The 18,617-nt window shown below is 40.3% G+C and overlaps 11 protein-coding genes across 14 annotated transcripts; 2 read left to right on the forward strand and 9 right to left on the reverse strand.

The window, feature by feature from the left end:
• Window positions 1-745: 745 nt before the first annotated feature.
• LOC117141332 (protein new-glue 3-like) lies at window positions 746-18,352 on the forward strand. The gene is made up of 2 exons (XM_033304736.1): window positions 746-778; window positions 17,860-18,352. The coding sequence occupies exon 2, from the start codon at window positions 17,866-17,868 to the stop codon at window positions 18,151-18,153; it is 288 nt and encodes a 95-aa protein (XP_033160627.1). The 5' UTR covers window positions 746-778; window positions 17,860-17,865; the 3' UTR covers window positions 18,154-18,352.
• LOC117141331 (protein new-glue 1) lies at window positions 762-1,207 on the forward strand. The gene has a single exon (XM_033304735.1). The coding sequence runs from the start codon at window positions 785-787 to the stop codon at window positions 1,082-1,084; it is 300 nt and encodes a 99-aa protein (XP_033160626.1). The 5' UTR covers window positions 762-784; the 3' UTR covers window positions 1,085-1,207.
• On the reverse strand, window positions 1,295-3,136 carry LOC117141326 (EF-hand domain-containing family member B). Of its 2 annotated transcripts, XM_033304726.1 has the most exons (4): window positions 2,570-3,136; window positions 2,338-2,511; window positions 1,844-2,279; window positions 1,640-1,779 (listed from the first exon to the last, which is right to left on the reverse strand). In XM_033304726.1, the coding sequence occupies exons 1-4, from the start codon at window positions 3,076-3,078 to the stop codon at window positions 1,729-1,731; spliced, it is 1,170 nt and encodes a 389-aa protein (XP_033160617.1). In that variant the 5' UTR covers window positions 3,079-3,136; the 3' UTR covers window positions 1,640-1,728. The 2 variants fall into 2 exon arrangements, with proteins under 2 accessions (XP_033160616.1, XP_033160617.1); XM_033304725.1 differs by having other exon boundaries at window positions 1,295-2,279.
• On the reverse strand, window positions 3,271-5,315 carry LOC117141325 (EF-hand domain-containing family member B). Its single transcript, XM_033304724.1, has 3 exons — window positions 4,688-5,315; window positions 4,287-4,463; window positions 3,271-4,090 (listed from the first exon to the last, which is right to left on the reverse strand). The coding sequence occupies exons 1-3, from the start codon at window positions 5,299-5,301 to the stop codon at window positions 3,286-3,288; spliced, it is 1,596 nt and encodes a 531-aa protein (XP_033160615.1). The 5' UTR covers window positions 5,302-5,315; the 3' UTR covers window positions 3,271-3,285.
• LOC117141336 (protein new-glue 3-like) lies at window positions 5,528-5,785 on the reverse strand. The gene has a single exon (XM_033304739.1). The coding sequence runs from the start codon at window positions 5,783-5,785 to the stop codon at window positions 5,528-5,530; it is 258 nt and encodes an 85-aa protein (XP_033160630.1).
• LOC117141333 (protein new-glue 3-like) lies at window positions 6,624-6,887 on the reverse strand. Its single transcript, XM_033304737.1, has one exon. The coding sequence runs from the start codon at window positions 6,885-6,887 to the stop codon at window positions 6,624-6,626; it is 264 nt and encodes an 87-aa protein (XP_033160628.1).
• Window positions 8,054-8,176, reverse strand: LOC117141338. The gene has a single exon (XM_033304741.1). The coding sequence runs from the start codon at window positions 8,174-8,176 to the stop codon at window positions 8,054-8,056; it is 123 nt and encodes a 40-aa protein (XP_033160632.1).
• LOC117141337 lies at window positions 9,195-9,340 on the reverse strand. The gene has a single exon (XM_033304740.1). The coding sequence runs from the start codon at window positions 9,315-9,317 to the stop codon at window positions 9,195-9,197; it is 123 nt and encodes a 40-aa protein (XP_033160631.1). The 5' UTR covers window positions 9,318-9,340.
• Window positions 10,192-10,572, reverse strand: LOC117141334 (protein new-glue 1-like). The gene has a single exon (XM_033304738.1). It carries the CDS (start codon window positions 10,450-10,452, stop codon window positions 10,192-10,194), a length of 261 nt encoding a protein of 86 aa, XP_033160629.1. The 5' UTR covers window positions 10,453-10,572.
• On the reverse strand, window positions 10,719-12,451 carry LOC117141328 (EF-hand domain-containing family member B). Of its 3 annotated transcripts, none has more exons than XM_033304727.1 (3): window positions 11,866-12,451; window positions 11,628-11,804; window positions 10,719-11,532 (listed from the first exon to the last, which is right to left on the reverse strand). In XM_033304727.1, exons 1-3 carry the CDS (start codon window positions 12,387-12,389, stop codon window positions 10,758-10,760), a joined length of 1,476 nt encoding a protein of 491 aa, XP_033160618.1. In that variant the 5' UTR covers window positions 12,390-12,451; the 3' UTR covers window positions 10,719-10,757. The 3 variants fall into 3 exon arrangements, with proteins under 3 accessions (XP_033160618.1, XP_033160620.1, XP_033160619.1); XM_033304729.1 differs by having other exon boundaries at window positions 11,357-11,542; XM_033304728.1 differs by having other exon boundaries at window positions 11,357-11,548.
• Window positions 12,476-16,037, reverse strand: LOC117141323 (protein O-mannosyltransferase 1). Its single transcript, XM_033304718.1, has 4 exons — window positions 14,982-16,037; window positions 14,294-14,856; window positions 13,426-14,205; window positions 12,476-13,366 (listed from the first exon to the last, which is right to left on the reverse strand). Exons 1-4 carry the CDS (start codon window positions 15,581-15,583, stop codon window positions 12,645-12,647), a joined length of 2,667 nt encoding a protein of 888 aa, XP_033160609.1. The 5' UTR covers window positions 15,584-16,037; the 3' UTR covers window positions 12,476-12,644.
• Window positions 18,353-18,617: the final 265 nt, after the last annotated feature.

Here is an 18,617-nt window from a genome sequence, read left to right on the forward strand (position 1 = left end):
ATTTCAGCAAGTGATTGGGTCTGCCTCCAACCATAAACTGATTACGTTTTGTTGGATTTTTAGAAACTCAATATAGTTATGAAGTTCTATTCAGTTTCAGGTGCAATTTAAAGCTTTAACGAAGTTCTAGGGAAATAAACATAGTAACGCGACTTAGGAAAATCGAGTCGATTGCATGTTCAACTTTTTTAACAAGAATTTTATTTGTAAGTGCAGTTCTAGTCCATTTTTTTTGTTTTTTTAGGTTTGTTTTTTGGTTTGTTTTTAGGCTGGTATTAAGTTAGAAAATAGAAAAAGGTCAGTGATGTGATATGATTTTAAACTAAATTTTATATCCATAACAAATTACTGTTGTACTTATGTATATGGTTTTTTTAAAATATGCTTCTTTTATTTTTAACATTTAAATTTAGTAGTCCTTGAAATAAGCTCACTTTCCCCTTACAGTTAACATATTTGTTTTCAGAAGTTTAAACAGTGTATTATTAAAAAGTACGTAAACCAGCATATGAGTGCAGAAACAATTCTTCTATATTTAGACAAATGCTTTCAGGTAAACTTAATTTTTTTTGCAAATTTTTGTTTACTCGACCCTGTTTTACTTGGTGTTCAGATTAGGTGACGCGTTAGGTTCTCACGCTGGTTAGGAAAAGACCAGACTTTCGAGAGCCAGATCATAGTTTGCTTATACCATTGTTGAGTCCGCCAGAAGAAGTATAAATAGTGCTGGCAAAGCACCAGAACAGCATCAGTTGATCACACTCACTTCCCAGTCATCATCACAATGAAGTACTCCTGTGTTCTGCTCCTTTTGGCCACCGTCGCCTGTTTCCTGGTGAGCCTGTCCAGTGCCAGTACCACGACCACGACCACGACAGATGCGACCACCACAACGACCACCGCCTCGTCCTCGGACACCACCACCACCACAGCCTCGTCCTCGGACACCACGACCACCACGGAAGCGTCCTCTTCCAAGAAGAAGAAGCACGTGACCCACTACAAGCGCAAGGTGCACCGCCCCAAGAAGATCAGGAAGATCCGCCGCAACAGGAACAGGAGGAACAGGAACCGCAGCGGTTAAACTGCTAGAGAAAATACACAACCCCTTCCCCGATACCCAAGATCCCGATTCCCGATTCCCAATTAGCTTTATAATTTTACCTTATTTGCATTATGGCATCAATAAAATGATACTTTAAAAAATTATTCTTTTGTTTTGTACATATATGGACCAATTTAAGGATCAGGTTCTCAACTTTCGAACATATTTATACAACTTAAATATTATGCATTTATTATATTATTGACTGTGAAAAATCATACCTATTTGTACAAATCGCTTCCAAGAATATAAACCCATATTGAATCCTTATTGCATGTTCTTCTTCATCTGAGCACGGAATTGTGCAACGGATGCCATTTCGTTTTGATCCTTCAGCTCATCCATTAGACTCAGCCAGATTGTCTGAAAGCCTTCCTTCGACACGATGTCCTTGAATATTCGTTCTATTTCATCCTTGCTACGCAATGCTTTGAAATCACTTGGCCATATGCCACATAAGGTAGGAAATTCTGGATTAATTACGTCGCCGACACGTGTGTCATCCATGTCCTGTTGAATGGGCGTCTTCTGCGAAGTTTTGTAGTCCCTGGACGGTGTTTCATCCATATCCTGTTGAATAGGCACCTTCTGCGGACTATTAAAGTCTTTGAAAGGTGTTGCATTCATGTCCTGTTGAATGGGCGCCTTTTTCGCAGTTTTGAAGTGCGGACCCTCTGGGGGTTTTTTCATCAAATCAGCACACAACTGGCGATAGGCGGTATCGTGGTTGTACGTCACCTTTGGCAGGGGTGTAATGGATCCAATAGAGGGCAGGGACTTCAGGATCGAAAGGAGATCGCATAGTTCCTCGTATTTCACCTTTTCCGAGCAGCATCCCTCGTCCACAAACAACTGAAAGTGGGAGGCTGCATTGCGAATCTTCTCCGCATCTGCCGGAATACTGAGCTTGTGCAACACCTTAATGACCTCGTCCAGTTGCAGTTGACGATGCCCCTCCGGATCCTTTTTTCCAAGAGCCGAGATCACCTGGTTCATATTGAAGTCGTCCCGCTCCTGCAGCAATTTGCGTAACATATTTAGGTGACTCACGGCAATGGCCAATTTCTCGGACTTTATTGAGGGTGAGGTGTATTCTAGCAGAGATCGGACATCGATTTCCCGAGGCAGCGTGAGACCAAAGGTAATATTCTCGGGTATCTGGTAGGGATACCAGCTAAAGTGATGGAATGTTTCAAAATAACCAAAAAAAGTAAGCTTTCCTTTAGACTTACGAATACTTTTTGCCCAAAGGTCCTTTAGTGCGATCTTCTATATCCTTTTGGGGTTTTTTGACTATTTTCAGGTGCTCCTCACCCTCCTCCAAGCAGTGTTTCATCTTGATACCGGACGGATCGAGAGTCGGTGGGATACCGAAAGTGTTAAATCGATTGAAGGGCTTTGAGTATCTAATCCAAAAGGTACAAGACATTATTCTATCGATTTGCAGTGAAACACTCAACCGACCTGCGATTAATCTGTTCAGCTGGAAAATAGTGATTATGACTGATAATGTGCTTATCGTGGAATTCGCCATACTCTCGATTGACCTGCTCGGCAGGTTTTGGTGGCAGAATGATAGAGTACAGGGAATCCTTGCAATCTGATTGGGTGATTTGACCAAAGGTGTGACTCAAATTGGTCACATAGCTCGGTTTTGATTTAGTTTCTCTTGCCTCGCCCAAACCGGGCTTTTTATGGAACATATTCTCGCGAAATTTATTCTGAAGCTCGGCAAAGAGTCCCGGGTTCTGATTGTTCAGAATGTCTCCGATTTGATGGGTGGGCAGCTTGGGAGTTCGTTTGGCTGGCTTGGGTCGGCTTCTCCGGCACAGAGCCCTTATACGATCCTCCGCCTCCTCCTCCAAACTCACGACGAACAGACAGTCCTTGGCGCCATTAAATTGCACGGTGGATTCCAATCCTGCAGCCCGTATTCCAGGATTTCTTTCTATGTAACGACCAACGTTTGCCATTTGTACTGTTTTAAAAAAAAGTCCAGTGAGTATAGGATACTTTTATGTGTTATGTAAATGATTTGATATATTAGAATGTGAATACTCAGATTGCTCTTTAAGCTTACTTCTTTCTTAATTTCAAACTCTTTTGAATAGTCATATGTTTTTTTTTTATTTTCTCACCTACATGATAGATAATATTATGGAAAGTAATTTCACATTTTTTTATGTAGAAGAATGCATATCGTAGGTCATTTCAGCACGAAACTGTGCAACAGATGCCAATTCCTTCTGATCCTGATCATTGGTCTTCTTCCTTGCCATTATACGCTGCCAAATATTTTCGAACGCATCCTTGGACACAATATTATCGAATATCCGCTCTAGTTGATCCTTGCTCCTTGGCCAACTCATGTCACTGGGTCTGAGGCCAACTTTAATGGGCAGTTCCGGTTGTATGACATCCTTCACATGTGTGTTGACATCGTCTGTACGGTGAGCACTCCGGTTGGGCCAGTTACATTCCGGCGACACAGTTATATCTTTCACGCGATCCTTGCAGAGTTTGGTATACGTAGTTTCCTTGTTGTCTATGTTATCCGGAATATGGCCAATACATCCGACATTCGGCAGCGGTTGCTGGACGGAGAGTATACGACAAAAGTGGTCGTAGTTCACCCGCTCCGTGGGACAGCCCTCGTCGAGGATCTTACCAAAGTGCGACAACATGGTACGGATTTTCGCGGCATCCACACGGATGTGCAGTTTGTACATGGTCCCAAGGATCTGCGAGAGGGGCAGGTGACCCGTATGCTCCTTGTCCTCTCTCTCCAGCGAAGCTATCAGATCCATCATATAGAAGTCATTCCGCTTGTGAAGACTCTCACGCAGCCGGTTCAAGTAGGATAGAGCCATCACCAAGGTATTGTCCTCTTCACACGGCCTAATGTCCTCCAGCAACATTCTGATGGTGCACTTGTCCGTATGGGGACGATAGCCAAAGAACACGTCCGGCACTTTGTCTAAGTATCTAGGTAAATTATATTACTCGAATAAATTAATGATATGCTTAGGCCTAATTTGCCACCATTTGCGCAAACAATAACGAACAAACTTAAGTCAAGGTTGCAAAAATTTACTCTCTGACGTAAGCTTTACCACATTTTTGCACAGTTACGATCGAGTGGAATTTGTTTTTAAGATAGTGAAAAACCCAGTGCTCTTACTTTTCATATTTTTTACCCAAAGGAGCTTTGGTTTTTTTAACATAATCCATCCACGGTTTTGAGACCACTGTTAAATGTTCGTCACCCTGCATTAAGCATTTCTTCATGGTCGAACCACTGTGCTCGGCGCCTTGCAAGACTCCATAGGTATTAGATCGATCAAAGGGCTTTTCATATCTACAAAATATTTTAAACTAGAATTAAAGCCAGTTTCGTCAAGCTGAAAATGTTTTATGCAGATAGCTTTCAAGCTAAGAGACTAACTTGTGTAGAAATGGACAGACGGATAAGATAAACGGACGGACAGAACTATAACCTATATTTTATGGTAGCAAGTGAAATGAAATACCCTCGCTAGGGTATAAATATATACATATCATGACTATAAACATACCACCCACCTGCGATTGATCTGCTCAGATGGAAAATAATGGTTGTTACTAACGATGTGACCTTGATGAAATTCGGCGTATTCGCGATTAACCTGATCGACCGACTTTTTCGGCATTATAGTGCTATATAGGGTTTCAGCTGGAGGATTGGCGCGTCCGAAAGTATGACTCCAATTGGTGACATCATCGGGCTTCGAGTGCGTTGGCTGTATTTGACCGGTTTTTCCAAACTTACAGTACATGTCCTCCAGGAACTTCTCCTTGAACACAGCCACACGCGACTTTTGGCCCTCACTGCTAAGAAGTTCGCCCATTTTGCTCTCCGGAAGAATTGGCGACAGTTTTCCGAAGGGCTGTGGCTTGTTTCTTCTGCACTGCAGCTCTATCTGATGCCGAATATCCTCCGACGGATGGGCAATGATCACGCAATCCTTGAAAGAAATCTTATCGTCCCCGAAGGAGGGCAATCCGGCAGCACGAAATGCTCCATTCCTCTCGATAAAGTGTCCTTTGTTAGCCATTGCACACGGTCTGCTTATGTTTCCTATTTTTTTTTTTATATCATGTATTGAGTTTTCTATGAGTGTCTTTAAATTTGTAGGTGAGCTTGTTTTCTTTGACATTTGGGATATGTTAAATTCAGTTTGGTAGTTTCATCCAAAAAGGGTGGCTTTGTATGTGAGTATCGCAAGTAACCAAATTAAGAGATATAGTAGAAATCAATAGTTTATGTGACTATAATCGGAAAGTTACTTTGGTTACTGAAGTAGTATGTATAAAAACACTAGTAACTGGATTATAGGTCTTGTTTATTGTTTTATTTTCTTCAAACTTGTTGATCTTAAGTCCTTAGTTCTTTCTGTGGGTCACAATCACGACGGTCTTGTGGCACCTCCTTGGGTGCTTGCACTTCCTCTTGGGGATTCGGGTGTGGCACCAGTTGTTGCCCCTCCAACAACGCTTTTTGTGGGTGGAAGAGGCGGTTGTTGTCGTCGTTGAAGCTGCAGTGGTTGTTGTGGTGGCATCAGTTGTTGTTGTTGTTGTACTAGCAGAGGTAGCCACCTGGATGGCCAGGGCAATAAGGGCAACCACGAAAAGGTACTTCATCTTGTATTGGGTTGGGATTTTTAGAAACTGCCTTATCAAGGTGGAGACAAAGGGTGTTGTGATCAACTGGAATGAATTAAAAGTCTTTTATAGTCGAATTCGGCTAACTTTGTGTCTTGTTTAGGTCTAGTAAATACATTTGCCAAATAATAATTCATGAAATGAATATATTGTTGTGAAGTTAAATATTTGTATTCCATATGGGCCCTCTTTCTATTGCTACCGAGATGTAAAGACAGCTGTGCCAACCCTACTACATTTTACCAATCCTCATCTGAAAATATAAAATGCCCAAATAAGTAATACATGTGTTGGATTTTTTTTTTATAAATTTAGAAGGTTATGGAAAATTTCGTTTAATTAAAGCCTGGTTCAATTTTTGTTGTAGTTACATTTGATTTATTCTTATTTTAAGTATTTTGCTTATGCCATGTAAACATACTAAAGAATTGATAAAAATAGCATTTCAGATTAAAAGGAAAGTATTATATTTATTTTATATGCAGTATTGAAGTTTGTAGTATTCGAAAGATACTTAGGTCTAGGATCCATAAAAATATATAGGATAGTGAAGTAGGCATATTTTAAGCATAATTGGGGTCATTTAAATTTAGAACAGCGTTTTACTTTAATTATGATCTTTAGATTGCCACTGAGCTAATATAAATACAGATAAATAGTTTCAGATAACCAATTCCATTTCTGAAAATGTTGCATCCAGAAAGTAAATACTCTGTTTATGGAAAAAACTCAATTTGTTGTACTTTTTTTAAGAATTTATTTTTATACGGAAAATATTGTTTTTATATCTGTTAAAACTGAATAGTCAAATGGATTTTTAGTTCTTCCTGTGGGTCACAATCACGACGGTCTTGTGGCACCTCCTTGGGTTCTTGCACTTCCTCTTGGGGATGCGGGTGTGGCACCAGTTGTTGCCCCTCCAACAACGCTTTTTGTGGGTGGAAGAGGCGGTTGTCGTCGTGGTTGAAGCTGCAGTGGTTGTCGTTGTTGTGGTGGCATCAGTGGTTGTTGTTGTGGCACTAGCAGAGGAAGCCACCTGGATGGCCAGGGCAACAAGGGCAACTACGAACAGGTACTTCATCTTGTTTTGTTGGAAATATCGGGAACTGATAATGGAATAAAAATCTTATCGCGGTGGTGCAAGCAAGTGTAGTGATTTACTGGATTGAGATTATGCTTTTATAGTTATCTGTTCAGTTCCGTAGATGCTGAAAACATTTGTACAGAAACATAAATCAAATTGATTTCCTCACAAAATGTAAACCTATCAATCAAAAGCTGTAAATATTTGTTACTTATATTTGTTTTGAAAACAGCTGCTTCATGAAAACGAGCTATCCATTTCTTGGCCAAACAACTTGTATCAAAAATCGGTCAGCTTTTAAGCTTTATTTTAAATTTATCATATAAAATTAAGCAATCTAGGTAAGCATACTTATTTCTTTATTTTTTGCATATCTGTTTCTTCATCGCACTTAAATTAGCTATAATCTTTGTAGAACTCACTTAATCAATGATTTTAGAAAATGTTTTACTTTCGACGGCTCAAGAGCTTATAGAAACTAAAGGTTTGTGTACCCGCTAGCAAGTAAGGTAAATTATGTGTAAAATTGCTGTATCTACTTAAAAAGTTTATTAAAAATAGATTTACACATCTACATGTAGCTGGATTACCATTATAGAACATAACACCATCTGTTTTTAATTCGTTTTCCTTTGCATGGACTTTTAATAAGTTTTTAAGTATCATCTCTTTACTTTTTGAACTGTGTTGTGCTATAGTTCAACTTGTCGACTACGCAATTTGTAAAAGTTAATTAAGATAGTAAATTAAACTTAACTAAATGGAAAATATATTCGAGTTAAACTAAATTTGCGTAAGATGCAAAACATATTAACTTTCCCAATCAAAGAAACAGCACTTATCATATACTTAGATTAACCAAGCCCACCAAGCCATGTCCTTGCAGAAGGGAAGACAGGACTCGCCAGATGTTGGGTGTTTTAAATCGAAAATGGATCGTTTTATCGACTCCTGTACTAATCAATGCGATTTCACCCCTGGAAACTCTATTTAAAGGGGAAGATCGTACAGTACTTTCATCAAAGAAAAGACCCTCTGTTTTTGCTTCTCCGAATTTCCTGACTTAAAGGTTCAGAAACTTAAGTTGGAGTCTTAATTTAGGTAAATAATAAAAGAAATATGCTTTTTTATGTGTTTATTTTCAAGGTATAGAAATGTCCATATTAATTTGCTGTTTTCCTGCGGGTCACAATAACTTTAGTCTTGTGGGCGTGTGTTGAATTGGTAGCTGAAGCCGCCAGTTGGATGGCCAAGGCGATAACGAGGAACACGTAGAGGAACTTCATTTTAAATGATCCTGGATATTTTTGATTACTTCTGAAGCTCAAATGTGGGGCGAGAAACTGTTGTGATCAAACGATTCGAAATCAAAATCTTTTATAGGTGAATTCCATCACAGTTGACTTCCTTATTTGATGTTAATACACATATGGAAACCATAATTAGGGAAATTGATTTTCTTGTTAACATAAACAGTTCAGTTACTTGGTATAGTGTCAATAGTACGATATCAAACATTTGCAACACAGTGGTTTACTGGCATGATAGCACAGCTGTTCAATTACTCAACATTTTAATCAATTTAACCTGAAGTTAAAACCGACCTACAGTAAAAAACATTTCTGATGTATGTAAATAATTATGATTTTTATATTGAATAAATATTTCAATACTCCTAATACCATTATATATAATTTATAATATTAAAATTAGAGAATATAACATATTTTAGTCTTATTAAATATTTATAGTTTCTATATATCAGCATCTTAATATTAGTATTCAATGTTAAATATTTTAATAATGTTTAATACTATTTTATTTTAATTTATTAAAGTAAATTTCACATTTTATCTGTAAATACAAAAGGTATTATCTTAAGCGAAATAAGTTTCTACAGTACGTAGAGTATTATATAAAATATTATTAATATTCTTTATGTATGAAATCCTACAGCTGTCTCATAAAAATCCAACATTATTTTCTACTTCATAGTTGTTATAACATATAAGGGAGTTTTAAAATCAAACTATCTTCTTTGTCAGCACCGAAAAAAATGTATATCTAATACTTAAGGTGTTCGCACCGTTGATCATATGTTAAAAACATTGAATATAGTTTATATTGACAGCAGCCTTTTTAAAAAATGTTGTTTTAATATATAGAACCGAATGTAAAGAAATAAATTAAAATTCTTCTGCCCCAAAATCGTGAAATAACATTTCACATTAGCCAACCAAAATTTAAAAAAAGGAGGAATGCATTTTTTTAAATGTTTATTTTGAAAGTGTAAATATGTCCAGATTAATTTGCTGTTTTCCTGCGGGTCACAATAACTTTAGTCTTGTGGGCGTGTGTGGAATTGGTAGCTGAAGCTGCCAATTGGATGGCCAAGGCGATAACGAGGAACACGTAGAGGAACTTCATCTTAAATGATCCTGGAATTTTTAGGTGATTCTCAAATGGTGGTAGAAACTTTTGTGATTAACCATTGTGAAACCAAAATCTTTTATACCTTAATTTTCTCATAGTTTTGTTATTGTTTGCGGACTGTAAGCACATATGGTTAGTAATCAGTTTGTAATGGTTTCCTTATTGAGATAATATAATATTAATATTAATAGTACAATAGCAAACATAATTAAACAGCTGTTTTACACTTTAAAGTAACCTAAAAATGAAGTGAATAGAAGTGGTAATTCTGATGCATTAAAATGGTTTATATTTGGTTTAGGTAATAAACAATTTAATGGACTTTTAATTTTCTTTTATTTCGATTTTCTTATATTTAGATTGAGTGTTGCCCAGAAAAAAAAAAAAACGTTAATGTTACTTCTACTTAAACTAAGTATTATTTATAAAATTCCTCTACACACATATTAAAATTCATAATAAAACAAGAGAAACCGCTGCAGTCCGTTTGCTCGACTATCAGATACCTTTTACTCAGAGCTTAGCTTGTGGAAAATCAAGTGGGTTGTTGTTATTCCGCAAATAAATGTAAAGACCATTTTTTGCAATTTAAGGGCGATGAAGTGAGCGTGGCCAAAATATTTTTTGATATTTCGATAGAAAATTGGCGACCGACAGACTAAATCGGCTATATATGTATTCTGATAAGGAATATGTATGGAATACAATAGAATCGAAAACTTTTCTAAGTGTTGCCAACGTTGCGTACTCATTATTATGCGAGTAAAGGGTACAAAATCCTCTTAAAATAATTTTACAGATTAAATGAAAACATTAAGTAAAATTCTTTTAAAACGTATTTCTTTATTTCAAAAACTACTATTGCAGATTAATTTTTTCTGTGGGTCACAATCACGACGGTCTTGTGGCACCTCCTTGGGTGCTTGCACTTCCTCTTGGGGATGCGAGTGTGGCACCAGTTGTTGCCCCTCCAACAACGCTTTTTGTGTGTGGAAGAGGCGGTTGTCGTCGTGGTTGAAGCTGCAGTGGTTGTTGTTGTGGTGGTGGCTTCAGTTGTTGTAGTGGCACTAGCAGAGGAAGCCACCTGGATGGCCAGGGCAACAAGAGCAACCACGAAAAGGTACTTCATCTTGGATTTGTTGTTGGTTAGTAGAAGAGCTGGCAATTGATATTAGACTTGGCTTAAAAGCGGCGAAGGCCTGTTGTGATCAACTGATGTTGGAGTCTCCCCATTTATAGTTCTCCAGTAATTTCCGGATTTAGAAAACTAGTATTGAACTGATTTCCTAACTGATCACAGAAATTTAAATATTTGGATGTCAGCTGAGGAAGTTTAATGCTGTAACAAATATTTGCTTCATACAAATGACCGCCCAAGCTTATGCTATAATTTATTATTTATTTATTTGTTTGTCGTGGTAAATTGTTTATGTTTTATGTTGATGTGGCCTCTACTTTGTTGTGCATTTCAGTACGAAACTGCGATACGGATGCCATTTCATTCTGGTCCTTGAACTTAGTCATTAAACTCTGCCAAATGGCTTCGAATTTATCAGTTGGTACGAGACTTCTAAAGATACGTTCGATTTCCGCTTTGGGCCGCAAACAGGTGAAATCACTATGAGTTAGGCCACGTAAAATGGCCAAATCCGGTGTTAAAAGATCCTTGGCAGTTGTTTTATTCCCTTCGAGATTCTGGTGTATTGCTCCCGTATCATTCTTGGACTTGTTTTGAAGATCGGCGCAGAGCAAACGATATGTGGTGTCCAGACAACTAACATCGGATACATTGGTCAAGTTTCCCGTTTTCGGCAGGGAATTCTGAATCGAGAGAAGTCGAAAGAAATCCACGTAATTCACCCGCTCCGTGGCACATCCCTCGTCCACAATCATCCGAAAATTGGACAAAGCCAGACGGATTTTTTGCGCATCCAGACGGATGTGGAAACTTCTGAAAATTTCTAAAATGCGTGCCAGTGGCAAGTGACCCGTTCCATCCGTGTCACTCCTCTCCAGCACTGAATTTAGTACGTACTTGTGAAATTCCAGCGGATTCCTCAAACTATGACGCTTTTTATTCAAATAGCGAATGGCATCTAGTAGCCGGTTGGTTTTGTCGCAGGGTTCGATATTATTAAGCAGCATCTTCACATCGCCATTGCTGCGCAGAGGAACACCGAAAGTTATGTCGGGCACCGCACAAGTGTACCTGCAGATGTCTAAAACTATTAATCAGAACCAAAAAATCCAAGTCATCCAATGAAATAGTTCAGATTTCAATCATCTATATGGCTAATGACTTACTTTTTGTTTCGCATGCCGAGTGGAGCCTCGTTTCGATCCATAAAGTCCACTTGTGCCTTGCCAATAACCTTCAGGTGATTCTCACCTTCCTCGAGACATCGCTTCACTTTCAGTCCAAAATCGCCGTGAGTATGAATATCTCCACAAGGTGATTTTCGATCAAATGGTAGGGCATATCTAAAAATAACTAAGACGTTCAATAAATTTGCACCATATTTGTAGTAACCAAAGGATTAACCTGCGATTAACCTGCTCCGAAGGAAAGTAGTGATTGTGGCTAATGATGTACTTGTCGTGGAAAGCCTCGTACTCCTTGTTAACTTGCTCCGCCGACTTGGCCGGCAATATAACGTCGTAGAGACATTCATTTTGGGTTGGACTCGATGGACTTCCGAAAGTTTGGCTTGTATTGGTCACGTTTTCCGGTTTGGAGTACGTTTTCTTGACCTCACCCAAAGTGGCCTTTTTGAAGTACATTTCCTCGTAGAACTTCTCCCTGAAGGACATAAAGCGCGACTTTTGCAGCTCGCTGGTGAGTAAATCCCGGATGCTGCTGCTGGGCAGAACGGAACCGGCTGGGAAATTCTGTGATTTTTCAACGATCTGCCCGTAATTGCGCCTCACTAGACTCTCAGCCAATTCTTCTGGATTGCTGATACTGAGACAAACTTTTACACCTTCCGCGCCATCTAATCCACTGGTGGACAATCCTGCAGTCGGAATATTCGCGTTTCTGTCTATAAAGTGTCCCTTATTGGCCATGTTTGTCAGTGTATTTATGTATATAGTGTGGGTTCATGTGTTTTCAGAGTGCTTATACATATTACTGAGTGATAAAGCAGGACTTCTTAAATAAATAAATAATTGTATTTATTGGTCTTGTAAATGAGTATGTTTACATGTCAAATAATTTATGGCTTAGTATTAGTTCAACTTTAGCTAGTCGTCTAGTCTATTGTACATGGTACTAGTACATCATTGCACGTCTCTCTGGCCGCGGAGATGGCATCTGGTTTTTCAGTACAGGTGGTGGTTTTTGTGCAGGACAAAGTCCCAGGTATCCTTCCATCGCAGACTGCGAACCTCATTTAAGGTCATTTGTCTCGCACCATAACTGAATGGTATGAACTTTGAGAAAATGCTAAGCACGCCCACCAACCACAGGATTAGCATGAGGCGATACAGGCGCACCAGGTGGACACCGCGTCCGGTACAGAAGCGCCTGAGCAGATAGTCCAGATGCTCCACAACAAAGCACAATAAAAGTAACTTAAACACAAAGGCTGGCAAGTAATTGTGCAGGAAGAGTGTACGATCCACACAGAAATACGGCAGATAGTGCATCACGTAGCCCATAAAAAAGGTGTCACCAGCTAATACGAATCGCTGCCACTCCTGTTCCGAAATATCAAAGCAAAGACGTTGGCGCCGCATGGCGTAGAAGGCGAGTAATCCGGCATAGACAAGTATTCCCATGGTGGCTGTGTACCAGAGCAGTATGTTTCCCAGCAAATAGATTTGCGCACTAGACTGTGAGTCCAACCAGTAAGCGATGCCCTTGTCCATCAGTGGCCACTCGTGCGGCATCGAGCTGTACATGTGACTTGGCACTGACTTCGATTGGAACAGCATCTTGGACTGCAGCTCCAGTAGCTTGGCCCAGAACGAGATGCGCGTCCGCTTTGTGGGTATCATCTCGGCGGTTAGCATCTGGCGCTCTCGCTCCCGATGGTCCTCAGCTATAAAGGATTCAGAATGAGCATAAAGTTTTTTTCCAAGTATCTCAAAGGCGACTTACTCTGCGTATAGCGGTGCTCCTCAACATTCCAGATGGCATCCTCATGTATTCCCTTGTCACGATCCGCCACCACCTCGTGCTGATTGAAACCCCAGTCGGGAAGTTGGCGGCCACTGAACTTCAAGCAGGCATCTGTGGACACGTGTACGAGGCGGACTTCCGACTTGATGGCGTGCCAAATGTCACCCTCCGAATCGCGATTCAGAATCTCCACGCGCCACAACAGCTCACCGGCCATCTTGATCTCGTAATCTATGTAACAGCTGACTTCTTGGCACTGCGGCGTCATTGCCGCAGCCACATCGTGTGAGTTCAGAGCTCGGCTCGTAATTCCATGGACCAACTGAATAATTTCACCGTGCCGAATGATATCCGGCTCATCACCCACCACCAGGTTCTCCTTTGTCGGTCGCTTAACCAGCCACCAGTTGTTCACATCCTTGAAGGAGTAGCAGGTGACCTGCTGCTGGTGAGAGGAGCCTCTCTTGTCCGGATACCGCACCGGATAGACAGCTGCATGCGAGTGCAGCCAACAGGTGCGTCCGTGGGTGTGTCGTAGTGTGATTTGGGATCCATGAACCACTGCCAATGGCTGTCCTTTTGTGATCGATGCCAGTCCTCCATCTAACGAGGCCTGAAACGCGCTAGTCATGATACTATCGTGCGGTCCAGCCCGGTGCAGCGTCTTAAAGTGGACGTAGAAGACTCCCACGTAGACGGCCAATGGAATGCCAACGAAGATTAACAGGCGACTTATGGCATGCATCCATAGCTGGCGATCTTGAAAAAAAATTGTTTTATTTTGATTAAAATTGCGTATACGTAACGTTAGAAAGATTTTTGAATCTCGAGGAAAAGGGTATCTTACCGGTGAGACCGGCGTCGTAGAGCTGTTGCCACAGGTGTCGACACATTAAATAAAAGGCTAGCCCCAGTGCCAAGAATCCGACGTACTTGACGGTTCCGGCGGCTCCCAAACAGACAGCAGCTGTCGTTCCACTAAAGAACCATTCCAGACTGCCCAAGCGACTACGTTGGAAGCGGAGCAGACAGGCGATGCCCACCGTGGTGGCTAGCAGTAGCATTGATTCCATCAGAACAAAACGGGATTGCGTCAACAAGGAGTTGTCCAGGACCACAAGCAGGCCACCCAAAGCGGATGACCAGCGACTGAGCTTCGCCTCCAGCAACAGATTGTAAACGGCGGGGGCCAGTAGACTGCCGCACATGGCTGGTAGAAACCGGAACCAGAAGATGGGCATTTCCGGGGAATAGGGCTCTCCAATCCGATTGAAGGTGTAATTGCCATCGTAGCCAGCCAGGCTGACCAGTCCGGCGATCAGCTGTTTGCCCAGCGGTGGATGTTGATCGAAGAAGAAAATATTGCGCATGTACATGGAAATGTACTTGCCATAGTGGAGTTCATCGAATCTGTTTGGTTGAAAGTATTTTATTATAATTAAATTAATAAACTAAATCTAAGACTTTGTTTTGTGTGTATTTTTCTCCCTCAGTGGCGACCCAATTTGCAGGTTTGTTATTGTTTTTCTACTCACACGATGTGCGGCGGCGTTGCCAGCTTGTAGAAACGCGTGCCGAAGGCCAAGAGAAAGAGTGTCCAACTGAAGAGATCGATGCTCAGGTTAACGGTAAATGGCTGCGAGCTCGCACTAGAGGTTTTTCTCTCTTCTGCGGATGCTGCGCCTGCGCTGTTCTTGTTGATGTGTTTTTGGCAGGAGAGCGATCGAGACCGAGACGGCGAAGGCGAAGGTGAGAGGGAGCGTGAACGATCGGATGTAGGCGAGGGGGAGACTTGTTTTGGCGTCGCTACCGGCGTTGGCGTCGCAGTTGGGGTCGGCGTTGGCGTCGTGTGCCGGTTAACGCTGCCGCGAAGCGGCGCATTCAAATGACAGTTGACGTCGACGCAGCAATTGAGCATTGTTAGAGCACGAGCACCGTTACAGCACAGTGGTGAAGGTGAGTTGCTGATTGCCGTGTGTTGTTGTTGCATCGAGTTTGTTGAACGGCTGCGAAAGTGAAGTCTTTCGTTTGACTCGCCGCTCAAATCGCTGCCCGTCCATTGGTGTTGTTGTTGTTGCTGCCTCACTTTGGCCGTCTTGCGGCGCTGTGTTATTGTATTGGTGTAGGTGGCAGACATAGCGGTTTCGTAGTTTTTGTTATTTTTTTAGTGTGCGATTTGCTCTGCGGAATTTAGCGGGCATTTCTTCCTCGCATTGTTTTTCTTACCCACTTTCACTGATCAATTAGCAATCGTTAAACATGAGATAATCACAACAGCGATCGGTTGTTTCACTTTTTGTTATGTAAATTTCTTATTTTGCCACGTTTTCCTGCTAACCAAAAAACTGGTTTTGCACTTTTTACACTCCACTTGTCTCGCTGGCTCTTCGCCTTGCAGCCTTCTTGGTCGATTTGCATTAACATACAAACGATGGCCAGCTGTTGAAGAAAGTTTCGATGCCGAATTATTCCCACAAACACACTCTCACGGAAGTAAAATAACTATCTTTTCCCGGTCGACCGCTTCTTGGCCAAAATCGCAACCTGCACGGTAAAGATCTCGCGACGCACTGACTTGGCTGAATCTGAATGGACTTGGACTGAATAGATCTGCGATGGCTCTCTTTCTTCTGCGCAGCCGCTGCCGCTGCCCTCGGTGCACAGTGGGTTGACTTCGCACAACTCGCTGCAAAATTACAAAGTGAAGTGCCTTTATGAAGTAAAATTTATTTATGATGCATATGCTCGCATAATATGGAAACAAGTAAATTAAACTACTTATGGTATTATTCGTTTGTTACAAAATAGAAATGAAATTAAATATAGTGTTTATTCTCAGAAGCAGAGACATGTTCGCAAACCATTTTTGCAGCGAATTTTTATAAGTTGTCCCATTGTGCGACTGCGCTGCCTGCGCATGGAATGCGGTTCGGCTGCTGGGGCCCTGTCTCTTTTCCCAACTTCTTTCTCCGCGTCCTCGGACGCCTTGATTCTTAACCCATTTCCCGTTTTGTCTGCCAAGCTCAGTGATGCTGTATTGCAAATGAAAAAAGCTAGATTATAAGGCTGTATCTAATATTTTTTTAAAAGGTATAAAAGTAAAAAGTTAAACCTTAAAATAAATGAATAAAATGAATGAATGAAAATTATATTTATATAGAAATAAGATATAAAATAAGATTACTGAAGAAATAAAGATTTTGTTAATATAAAAGACGCAGTTAAAAAACAACTGAAAAAATTGGTTACTTACCTTCAAATATATTGATAATTTTATATAACTTTGTAACTATAAATATTTAACTTTTTTTGGCTGTATTATATCCAAACCTGCAACACTGTATGTGCATGCAAAAAATCTCTGCCGGTTTCTTCTCTCTCTTTTTCTCTCCCTTGAGTGATTGTCGCCAAACGGAGTCTGCAAAAACAAAGAATAACAACATTACAATTAAACACCATTTATTGGCGGCATAAAAAGCGGTTGTTTGGTATTTAGCTGCTAAGTATGTGTGTAAGTGTATGCTTGTGTGTAAGGGGGGCCGTATAAAGCACGCGTCACAGGTGGAGAAGTGGAAAGGTGGGAACCTGTTCTCTTGCTTATGACCTATTCTACAGGCCATGAAACAAAGATGTGGGTACTCGAATGACCTATTGGCCTTATTTCGTTGCGTCTTTCAATGGATCTCGAAGTTATTAAAAAAATACTTTTTTGGCTTTGCCTCCGATGTATGACATCAGTTGCGTTATTACTGTTTTAATTCCACAGTATTAGCTAAACGGTTTGAAACTGGTTCTACATAATAAGAAATTCACATGAGATGGTGTGCTTGTTCTTCCCACATGGTATGTATGTATAAGTATTTATAAAAATGATACAAATTAGCATTGTGTAACATATGTAGATGTTATTTACTTATTTATTATTTGACCAAGCCCAATATGGAAATTTTGTAAATGATAATGGTAAGAATGGTAACTATATATGACTAAATATTTATCTATATATATTTAGAATAAATGTAGATTCTAGTTCTTATGTTTGGTACAATATATTTAAATTTACTGCACGCTTTATTTGCCGCCTTGTTTTCCCCTTGATATAATAATATATATAGAAAGTGTGAGTATAAATATAAACAGCTGAAACTCTGAAGCACCGTCAATGTGTTTCCATCTAAATTGAACTTCCTAAAATATCTTTAATGTTTGCCCAACTGTTTGTGGTAGGCATAGAAAAATGCGAATTATTATTTGATTGACCTGGTTTTTAAGATAGGCCTAAAGTTCCCACGCTAATGCAAACAAGCCCAGATCCGTCAGCTGTTGGATTTGTCAGCTCCCCCGAGGGATATAAATATGGCACGATTCAGACCAGTTTAGCATCAGTCATCAGATCATATCTAATTACCAGACATCAACATGAAGTACTCCTGTGTTCTGCTCCTTTTGGCCACCGTCGCCTGTTTCCTGGTGAGCCTGTCCAGTGCCAGTACCACGACCACGACCACGACAGATGCCACCACCACTACGACCACCGCCTCGTCCTCGGACACCACCACCACCACAGCCTCTTCCTCAGACAGCACAACCACCACCACGGCATCCCCCTCCTCCTCCAAGAAGAAGCACACGATCCACTACAAGCGCAAGGTGCACCGCCCCAAGAAGGTCAAGACGATCCACAGGAAGAAGAACCGCAGCGGTTAAGGATCTTAGATACCCACAGACCCGCTTCCAACTAACGTGAACTCCGACTTCCGAAGACAACTGCCATATCATTAAGAATACTATATTTATTGTTCTGCAAACCAACTTATATACTATTATTAAATACAAAGAAAGATATTCCAATATTTTACTATTAAATAGATTTGCCTTTGTTACGAACTCTAACTCCTTAAAGTCACTTATCGTGGCACTTACAAGATGTTTAGCTATTATAGTTTAAACTACAATATTTATTTATATATTTTTAAAACAACAATTTATATATTTCATAGTGATTAGTACTACTTAACTTAACGTTGACAAGCTTTACTTTCCTTAAAGATTATACAATAATATGGTAATTGTAAGCTAAATTTAATGAATGCAATTAAAAATCAGGAAGACCATAGATCGCGTCTATACTGGCATGCATCGACATATTTATTAAAAAAGTGTTAAAAACT

The sequence above is a fragment of the Drosophila mauritiana genome, chromosome 3L (genome assembly GCF_004382145.1).
Source record: "Drosophila mauritiana strain mau12 chromosome 3L, ASM438214v1, whole genome shotgun sequence".
Classification (NCBI taxonomy): domain Eukaryota; kingdom Metazoa; phylum Arthropoda; class Insecta; order Diptera; family Drosophilidae; genus Drosophila; species Drosophila mauritiana.